This window comes from Haplochromis burtoni, unplaced genomic scaffold (genome assembly GCF_018398535.1).
Source record: "Haplochromis burtoni strain Fernald_Lab_line unplaced genomic scaffold, NCSU_Asbu1 Contig_2, whole genome shotgun sequence".
In the NCBI taxonomy this organism is placed as follows: domain Eukaryota; kingdom Metazoa; phylum Chordata; class Actinopteri; order Cichliformes; family Cichlidae; genus Haplochromis; species Haplochromis burtoni.
This window is the reverse complement of record NW_024582363.1, coordinates 5809278-5819553: the sequence shown is the minus strand read 5'-3', so window position 1 is coordinate 5819553 and position 10276 is coordinate 5809278. Positions and strand designations below refer to the sequence as shown.

General features: G+C 41.6%; 1 protein-coding gene, 1 long non-coding RNA gene and 1 pseudogene across 2 annotated transcripts in view; 2 read left to right on the top strand and 1 right to left on the bottom strand.

Annotated features, from left to right (window-relative positions):
- The window catches only part of LOC102301963 (UDP-glucuronosyltransferase 2A2), a 30555-nt gene extending 21485 nt beyond the window's left edge, over positions 1-9070 (top strand). The window contains exon 3 of the mRNA XM_005912902.3: positions 8076-9070. Within this exon, the coding sequence (XP_005912964.1) occupies positions 8076-8319 (244 nt within the window). The 3' untranslated portion in view covers positions 8320-9070. The remainder of the gene's footprint in view (positions 1-8075) is intronic.
- On the bottom strand, positions 2-881 carry LOC121812617 (annotated as a pseudogene).
- On the top strand, positions 4437-6268 carry LOC121814136. Its single transcript, XR_006054117.1, has 2 exons — positions 4437-4803; positions 4980-6268. It is a non-coding gene; the product is annotated as an uncharacterized LOC121814136 (long non-coding RNA).
- Positions 9071-10276: the final 1206 nt, after the last annotated feature.

Below are 10276 nucleotides of genomic sequence, written 5' to 3'. Positions count from 1 at the left end.
TCGTCCTGTATGAGGGATCATTCAGGACTTCCTCTATGGCCTTCAGGAAGTTGTTGTCTTTGTCCACTGTAGTTAATGTAAGTATCTTAGCTCCTCCTCTGTCTTTCAGACGTAGCAGGTTGTCATACTGATCAAAAAAAAGGATATCCCACAACTGGGACTCCATGATAAATAGCTTCTTGGACTCCATTTGTTCCTCCATGTGCCACAAACAGTTTTATTTTTGGATGTCCCAAAAGGTCATTCTGTGGCATCCAGTCCACCAGTAAAGTGTTATTGCCCAGAGTGGCTGGTCTGTCACCTTTATACTTCCAGATGACTTTCTGTGGTAGTTTAGAAAAAGCTGCAGCGATCTCATTTGCCATGTCAGCAGGAAGTTCAGTCACAAAAGTCCCCAAAGACATGAGGATGAAGCCATGGTCCCCAGAACTCTGCACAAAGTCCTCCAAGTGCTGAGGCAGAGGTTTAGCAGGTTTGCACTGGAACCCTCCAATATAAACAACATTAGGCATTGTGGGCCGTGGGTACTCAAACACAAAGTCCACTCTCATCAGCCAAATGTCTGCATCAGTCATTAACTCATTAAAATCATAACCAGGCCCAAGATATTTGTCAGCTGTTTTCTGGTATACTAGTTTAAACGCCAGGCTGTTCTGTGTTTGAGTTATGATGTGTAAAACCATGTTTTTAACTCTCTGAGAAAAGGTCATCTCGACAGTATTGCCAGTTCCAGTCACAGGAATGTAAGATAATGGTGATGGAGCTATGGAAAAATGAGCCTCTGTGCCTAATACCCAGCGAACATTATAAACCAAAGGAAGGTTCAAATATTTGGCCAAATGACTCCAACCACCGACAGGGGTCAGCAAGAACAGGTCAAACTTGCTTCTTTAGTTTTCTTATCAAGTCTGTCATCTAGTATTGCAGATACAAAATCAGCCAGAGCTTTGTAAAATCAAGAATTGTGCTGAACATCCCTACACTCCTTTGAAGAATATCCGTCAAGGGGATGGCCCCTCGTTCGAAAAGTATGCCCTCGGACACAATTCTTGTCATGAATTTCTGAATCAAGATGTTCTCCACTGGAACTGTAATGGTATTATAAGATGAGTCATCTTTTAAATACCAGCTGTTACTGGGACGTAAAACAGTGATGTTGTGTCCTCTGGAGTGTAAAGCTTTTAGTAGAATGTTCATGTTTACCCAGTGGCTGCCTTCAGAGGGAAAGACTAAAATGTTGCCTCCTTCACAGGCTGTGGGAATAAGGATGAGCAGCAGGAAAGCAGTACAGCAGCAGAACACCCTCATCTGAAAAAACACAAACAAACAAAAAAGTTACCGGCATGACTTCTGTCACGAAATTAATATATTGTAATATGTTTCTTTCATTTTTTTAGCAGTGGAAATGCACTGTTTTGATTTCAAATAGCGTCTTCTGGGGTTTTTTTCTTCTCTAATTCAGTTGCAATTTCATTCCATCTTAAAGAGACAATATTACTTTCTCATTTTTCACCATTGTAAACTTCAAAAGTCAGTGTGCTTGACAAAAATGCATCGCATTAAAAATATTTATTGAGGATGACCAGTCGTTAAAACAGACTAACATTTACAGCGTTTCGTAATTATCATTATTTTAATTAATGCGGTCTGTTAGTTATTAAGTTTAAATGTGATTCCCAGACTATCCGCGTTCTGAGCACTATTTTCCGCAAAGTTAACTTGTACATTTCAGCAACATTCCTCAACCGACATAAAGCCAGCCACATTCACCCAGGTTTTCTACTCACTGTGATCACTATCGTTTCTTTCACCTGGAAAGGTCACAGTGTTAAGAGGGCTGATTTGTATAGCGCAAAACCGAACTTGTGTCAAGCCAGCCTCCAATTCGAAACTTGCAGCCAAGCCAGCCTCCAGTTTGTTTTCTTTTCCCTGTGTATTCAAGCAAGGGCGTAGATTTGGCATGGACGGAAGGGACATGTCCCCACCAATATCCAGCGATGATTGAATTGTCCCCACCAATAATTTGATCTCTTCGAGTAAATAAAAAAAAACGATAGAAAGAAAAAAACGATCTGTCAACGTCTCATTCACCCAGCGGTGCAGAAAAAGTTAAATTACGCTCGCTACTAGAATCTTACGTCACGTGACAAATATGGCCAATGTGATTGGCTGTGCCTTTCAGGGACCACTGTTTAATTTTAGCAGCGGCAAGCCTGCGCAGTGTTACCAACTTAGCGACTTTGTCTCTATATTTTGGGAGGTTTTAGACCCCCTTAGCGACTTTTTTCTAAAAAGCGACTAGCGACAAATCTGGCGACTTTTCCTGGTATTATTGGAGACTTATTTATGACGACTTTTTGACGTGAAAACGCGTATCGCTCTTACTCTCAATAAGCAGCGGTACTGCCGTGGGCACCTCACCCGTGCCAAGGCGCTCACAGGCGGAGGATAGTCCTTCCCCAGCTGCTATCAGGGCAGAAGACGTTAACACCTATGCGTCCAAACTGCAAATGAATCGCGCAGGAGCGAATCCGCTGCTCCTGCACTGACTGTAAGGCAGTCAGTTCTCCTTTTACTGTTATGCTGTTTTGTGGATCACAAGGTTTAAAACTACTTATAACCACACACTCACACACACGGAAGTAAATAAAAGGGGAAAAAACAGCGGCCGACAGCGCTGTAAACAACGGTAGACCTTCTCTGCAGCTAAACAGGAAGCCCCAACGACCCGGGGACTAGAGCAGAGAGCTCTTTCGGGCAAAATAAATTAATATTTAAAAAATCGATTCAGGATTTTAATGAATCGATATCACGTTATCCAAGCCAGAATTGATTTTAATCGATAAATCGATTATCAAAACCCACCCCTATTGGCAAAACTGGACGGAGTTCACCGAGAACGGAAGAAGCACGAAACAAACAATAAAGATTAAAAACTGCAGTATTAAAAGTACAGAAGGTGGCTACAATCGATACTTTTCATTGTTTTCAACGTTCTGCTTCGGCTCTTTGTATGCTATAACTCTGCTCTTCTCCGTGTCTGACTGATGGATCAACAATAGCATAAGCATGCGTAGCCCACACACCAGTTGTACCACATATTTTTGACACTGCTTCCAAGGACAATAAACCCTCTCTGCAGCTAAACAGGAAGCCCCAACAACCCGGGGACTAGAGCAGAGAGCCTCGGTGTTCTCCACAAAAAATCACAAAGCTTAAGAGTAGGCCACTAACTCCAGTCGCAATTTGAGCAGAGCTTTTACGTGGAGTAGCAAGGTTAAGTTAATTTCCCGTATATACAGTCACATTAACACAGAGCGTTTCTACTTACTGCTGGACGTTTGGTTTCTCCACACAAGAAATGTAAAGAGCCTGTTTTCCAGAGCGCCAATGAACGAAATCTGTTCAATTAATGTTGCTATGCAGGATAGAGAAGAACTGAATCACAATCCAGGATGCACGTTGAAGCCTGGAAGGCAGGAAGTAATAACTCTATCTGTGTTCAAAGGTGACGGGGATACTTGGAAAGCAAAGGTGTGTTTATGTACTCTGGATCAAAGTTAGTGCGTCATTGATGAATTAACTGAAATGGTACACTTTTTCATTTTCACTGAATAAGGAATTAAATTCCAGTGTTTTGTCAGCACAGTCTGTAGGCGTTAATCCTTGTTGTCTTCAGATGTAGTGTTGGTGTGTTTTATGAAAAGTAATCTGCATAATCTGGAAAGATGTTTTTATACTTTACATGCTATTAAGCATTAGTTATAAAGATTCTTTTTGTTATGCATTGAAAGGTTTATATTGAAGCTGCATTTCTTAATGGATAAGTCATTCTGTATTCATTTTGTAATTTTGTTTGAATGATTCTTAATTCTTAGCTTTATATTTGTTTCTGTGTAATGTCATGTAAATGTTATGCGACCCTAATGAGGTTTGATCGTTTCTAAATTTGCAACCATTCTAAATTTATTGGTTTATAATATATAAGACTTTCATATGTCGATATATAGCCTATGTAGATGCATGTCGGTGCATCTATGGTGGTTTATGCACTACTAAAACTTGGCTCTTCAGGTTGTTTTGTTGCTTTAATGAATTTATTATTAACAATAATATAAAATTATGCACAAAAGGAATTACTAATGTAAAAAAAAGTAAAATTGCGTACATTGTACATCTTTGTGCAGAATCTGTAGTACCTGCTCTCATTTACTGTTTTAGCTGTTTGGTGGTTTTGAAATTTTGTGAGGTTTAACCTGAGATTCTGGCATTTCGGGCAATAATAATATTAATATTTAATAAAAAATCGATTCAGGATTTTAATGAATCGATATCACGTTATCCAAGCCAGAATCGATTTTAATCGATAATCGATTATCAAACCACCTAGTGGGTTTCGCGAACACCACCGTCTGTGAGGAACCCAGTACCTCCTACACACACACACACACACACACACACATACAGGAGGCAGTGAGGAGTAGAAGGAGGTTGTTGCTACGCCTGCGTCGCGAAACCAGGGCTCATTGTGTGTGCGCCCGGAGCAGCTACGGGGGAAACACATGGGACAACCGACCAGTTTGGGGCCATGGTTTATTCAACGTGTATTTTCAGTGTGGTTTAACTTGCTAATCTGATCTGAAATACTTTCCTTGAATGTGCCTTAATTTCACCTCTTTTTTCTTTCTTCTTTTCTTAGCTTACTGAAAATGTTGGCGACCAAAGGCCGGATCCAGGGATGTGTGCTGCTTGTGCTACTGGCGTTATGTGGGCAAACTGCTCGCTGTCAACATCGATACAAAGGTAAAGTGCAATCCCAGGGTTGTGTGCTGCTTGTGGTACTCGCTTTATGTGGACAAACTGCTTGCTGTCAACATCAATACAAAGATAACAAAAGAATAGCCTAGTGTAACGTAGTGTTTTATGTTTTTTTTTTCTAGAATGATTCAAATGTTACTATCATTTCCCCAACCCCGCAGGCTCTGCGACCCGTGAAGAACTGAGACTCCTTCTGGTCGGTAAAACAGGATCGGGAAAGAGTGCATCCGGAAACACCATCCTGGGGGATGCGAACGCTTTCAAAGAAGACGTTTCGCCTGAGTCTGTCACCGACGGCTGTCTCAGAAAAGAGGCAGAGGGCGAAGACGGAAGAAATATCGCTGTGATCGACACTCTGGGGCTGTCTTTTGGATGAAATAGATGAAATGGTGGATTTCAATGGAGGAAACCACTACACCAACGAGATGTATAAGGCGGCCCAGAAGAAACTCGAAGGAGAAAGGCTGAAGAGGAGAAAGGAGGAAGAACAAAGAAAAAGGGAAGAAGAGGAGAGGATCGAATTGAAGGAGCGGTGTAAATTCTTCCGCCTCGCTTCCCTGGGATTATTTGGCACAGGAGCGTACTTTACATCTTATGTTCTCATGGGGCTCGGTGGAGCCCTTGGATATTCTCAGTTAAAGACGCCGAGCTTGACGGTTGGGCGTCTTCTTTACTCGTCGATACCGTGAAAACTGCGTAGGTGTATCACCTACTCGACCTAGTGATCAACGAGTACCGCACCGAAGCATGCAACGGGTGCAAGACCAATCACCCCAGCCAGAGACAACACGAGTGTCTGCGAGTCTTGGTGTCAGGGTCCCTGTGCCTACCCGGTCGGCTCAGTATGGCTACATATGTTTTTCATTTTGTTCCTGCTCTCTCCCTTCCTCTCTTTCCCTCCTCCCTCTGCCAGGGCGGAGCTCACCTGTGGGCTTCTGCCCTTGGTCCACGCACCTGGTCGCCATCACGCACCTGTGGCTCGTTACGAGAGTGTTCCAGCTCCTTTATAAGACGGCAGCTCTGTGTTTCTCGTCGCTGGACCGTTGCCGACCCGCATTCCCTGGACCAACCCCTGTGTTTCCTGAGTGATTGAGTGTGCGAGGAGTGGACGGAGTGCGTGTGGACTTTCAGCATCTTTTCCCTTTGTGTGTGGACCCCCGGAGCCCGGCTTCCCCCTCACCTCTGTAAATAGATCACCTGGTGTGCTGTAATAAAGATTCTTGTGTTTCCCAACTCAGAGCCTGCGCGTGTGTCCGTTCCATCCCGCTGTGACACTTGGAGGATGACTTTTACGCTGAACATTATTACAGCATCAGGAAAAGACTCCTCACGCCGCGTTTCATTCCTTCCATTCAACGTCTCCTGATCATGTATTCACAGCCACCGAAGGCGCTGTACAGCACCGAGCACCTGAAACACGGACAGTTTGTTGATATTGTAATCAAAAATACAGCCCCGGGGGGGAGGGGGCATTTTAAAAACGCACCCTCCCTATTGCGCATGTCCCTAAAAGGTATGGCCTTCCAGATTGCCTCAGTTGTATCGTGAGTGTAATTTCAAATAAAATAAAACTCAGAAGCGTCTGTGTGTTGTATTCTTCTTTTCTTCTTCTTCTTATTCATTATCTTATTATTATTATCATTATTGTGATTATGCTTCATTTTTATGTACTGGGGTATCAATGACCCCCACGCTGCCGCAGCAGCTTCTGTGCGTGGCCCCCAAGTGCTACGTTTTCTTTCCCGATCCCCTGACGAACCCATTAGAATCGCTCTGGGGCACTCTTCGACCCCAAATGATCGTTCTGTTTTTTTCATTTTCATTCACCTGTCTCTACTGAGGGTGGGGTACTTTGGGACCCCCGGGGTCTGGGGCTGCCCCGAAGGGGAGCACAAGGGTTTAAGTCAAAACTCGATCCCATATCCCAGTTTTCATTACAAATGTAGTACTCTACTGTCAAACATTTAAAACTGCAAAATGGCCAGAGGAAGTTGAGATGGATAGCCTTGGACAAGAGTTTTAAACCAGGACAATATGACAAGGCTTTCAAAGAGTGGACCAACAGGGGCCTAACTGCTCTCTGTTTAATTACCAAAAAGGACAAAGTCAGGAGCTTTCAAGAGATTAAGGACATGTTTGAATTGGAAAACCAGGATTTTTTTCGATATCTACAACTTCGAGATTATTACAATAAAGAGATAGCTGAAGCTGAGATGATTAACCCTCTAATTGAAACAATGTGCAATGCCTACCAGCAGAAAACTACTAAACTAGCATCCAAATTATACTCTAATTTGATGAAGAATCAAAGATTTACCTCTTTATATGTAAAGACAAAATGGGAACAGGAACTAAAACTATCAATTACAGATGAAACATGGTACCAGTTATGTGGTTCACTTCAAACGTCTACAAATTCCCTACAGTGGCGGGAATTTAATTGGAAATGTCTTATTAGGTTTTTTATCACTCCTCACATTAGGAGTAAGCAGTAGTGATGGGATTTCCTGCTCTTTTAGAGATCCGGCTCTTTCGGCTCGGCTCACTAAAAAGAGCCTGGCTCTTTCGGCTCCGAACCGGCTCTTCAGGTTGTTTTGTTGCTTTAATTAATTTATATTAACAATAATATCAAAATTATGCAGAAAAGGAATTACTAATGTAAAAAAAGTGGTTTTATTTATGTATGTTTATATATGGCCCCTAGAGACAAAGCACATACTGTCATGAACTGGCTGTGTGGAGGCAGATGAGGACCCAAACGCAAAACTCACGGAGACAGGAACTGAACTCAAAATCACTGCTTTATTGCAGGCTTCAAAACGAAACAGAACTAAACTGGGAATACTAACAGAAGACCGAGGGAACACAGAAAGACACACAGGTTCGGGGAGGAGACATTGACGACGCGACACTGAACTGAGGGAGACATGCACATAAATACACAGAGGGTTAACGAGGGAAGTGGGAGCACACGGGGAACACAGCTGACACAGATAATCGTAACGGGACAGGGCAGGAGTGAACACAACATGACGCATACTGACGAGAGACTGTCAAAGTAAAACAGGAAGTACACAGAGGTGCAGACAGGAGGAGAGAGAGAGCACGGGCATAGTGGGCTGGGGAAACATGGAATGAAACAGAGGGGAGACGAGGGCTCACAGATACATAGAGGGGCACACAGGGGATAAAAGTCACAAGGGGAAATCAAATAAGGAACAAAATACAAAAAGACATGACATGCAGAGACTTTCCAGGCTACACAGAGATAAGCCAGTAAAGCCACTGGATAACGCCCTCTTCTGGATAGAGTTTGTCATGAGGCACAAAGGAGCAGCTCACCTGAAAGCACAGTCCTACAGAATGTCCTGGTATTCCTACCACTCTGTAGATGTAGTTTTGTTCCTGGCTGGAGCTATGCTGCTTGTGCTTTTAGCAGTTTTTTTCTTTATTAAATGTTTATACGCTGCAGTGTGTAAATATAAAGTGAAACGTGAGTGATAACGTGAGGTATTTTAGTGGGATCGTGGGCTGATCTTGACTTCCTGGTTTGCCTGAACTAATGCCATGTTCAGCTTTTTTGTAATTGATCATTAGCCATAGTTATGATATAAAATGCAGCTGCATCTTTCTTTTTTGCGTCTTCTGCAATTTATTCTAACCTCAGCTCAAAAGTATTGCAATAACAAGTTGTATTTGTCAGTTTCGGAAAGGCTCATTTTCTCTCATCACTCAATGAGTAAAGACAAGAAGGATTAATCCATACTGTAAGGCACCATTTTGTCTTAAGCTGAATAAAGGCAGAACAAAAACTGATATTAGTGCAATTTAAATTCCATTTCATATGCATTCATGAGTTAAACCAAAAACATCCCCCAAACAAAGTTCCACATATCATAGGGATCACTGTAAATAAACTGCTCACCTCTGGGAATTTAAAATATCTCCTGAGTTTGATTACCTACTGCTTTCTTTGATGCTTGAGCAAAACTACTTTAAACCCCCTTAAAGGATAACATGGAGAGATTTACAAGGCTACAAGATAAGAATACAAGAAAGCCACTGGATAGCTCAGTCTTCTGGATATAGTTTTACCTGAAAGCAGAGTCCTAACATACCCTGGTGTTCTTACCACTTTGTAGATATAGTTTTGTTTCTAGTTGGAATCATGCTGCTTGTGCTGTTGTTTATCTTGTAATGTGATGAAACACTGCATTATGTACAAATAAAAAGAAATATGAGTAAACAGAAAGTAAGGATTTTCTTAACTTTTTCAATTTTATATCATCATTCATTTTCTTATGATATTTCAGCAAATTTAATAATAAATAAAACACTTAAAATTATTCATGGCTAAACCACAAAATTGAGCTTTTTTTAATGCAAACTCACCAGTGCACTCACCTGCCATCGTCTGTTACTGCTGTTTGGCTTACTGAATCTAATCCATTGTACAGATAGAAATGTGTTTCGTTATAGGAAGGACCCAAAGGTTTATTTTTTGTGTAATAAATACATTTAAGTCAGATTCACTGTAGTCAAAAGAACATTTCACACTGCAGTAATTAACGTGAAGTGTTGTGGTTCTGTTGTGCTCTGACCTACCTGCCCCTCCATGTAGAAACGGGAAAAGCCTGAGGCAGGGAGATGGAACAGGTATCAACAACAGATGTGACACTGATCAAGTTAGAAGGCATGAAAAGAAACAGCTGGGAAGGTGGTGGGCTGTAAAGTGGTCAGCACATGTGCCAGAAACTGTAGGCAAGCTAAATCAGCTTGAATAGAACAACCTATGTGTAATTATCAGTAAGATCATTAGAAAGATACTTGGTATGGCAATGGGGAGGAATTGATGTCAGCTGTTATCATCTAGCCTAATGGGATTGTGGGTTAAGCCTGTCTTCGTGGGCTGAAGTAGTGGTATGATAAATTTGTTGTTCTAAAATAATTTCTGCTCAGAGAGACGAAATGTGTGCGGAGCTGGTGGCACCAAAACACTACTTGGTTTTCTGAGAGGATCCATTTGATTACCATCATAAAACATAATAGTGGCATAAAATGCAGTTGCGTCTTTCCAATTTGCTACTTCTCCAACACATTCTAACTATAGCTGTACAGCATCGCAGTCACCAGTTGCATTTGAATGAAGAAAAGAAGGATTAGTCCATAAAATGCCACCAGCACACCGACAAGTTCTTTTTGTGTTCAGTGAAATAAAGCCACATTAATTTTAATCAGAACTGAAATGGCATCTCATGTGTTCCTTGTTCTGTATTCAATTATTCATTGCTAATAAATAAGGAGATGAATTTATTGTCTTCTTATAAGGAGTTTTGGGTAATATTTTTTAAAAATGGTGTAACTGTGATCTAGAGTTAGAGAACAAAACACACACAGTCACATCTAAATTTCATTGTAATGATTCAGTCAATGTATAACCTCATTATCGTATCACTGC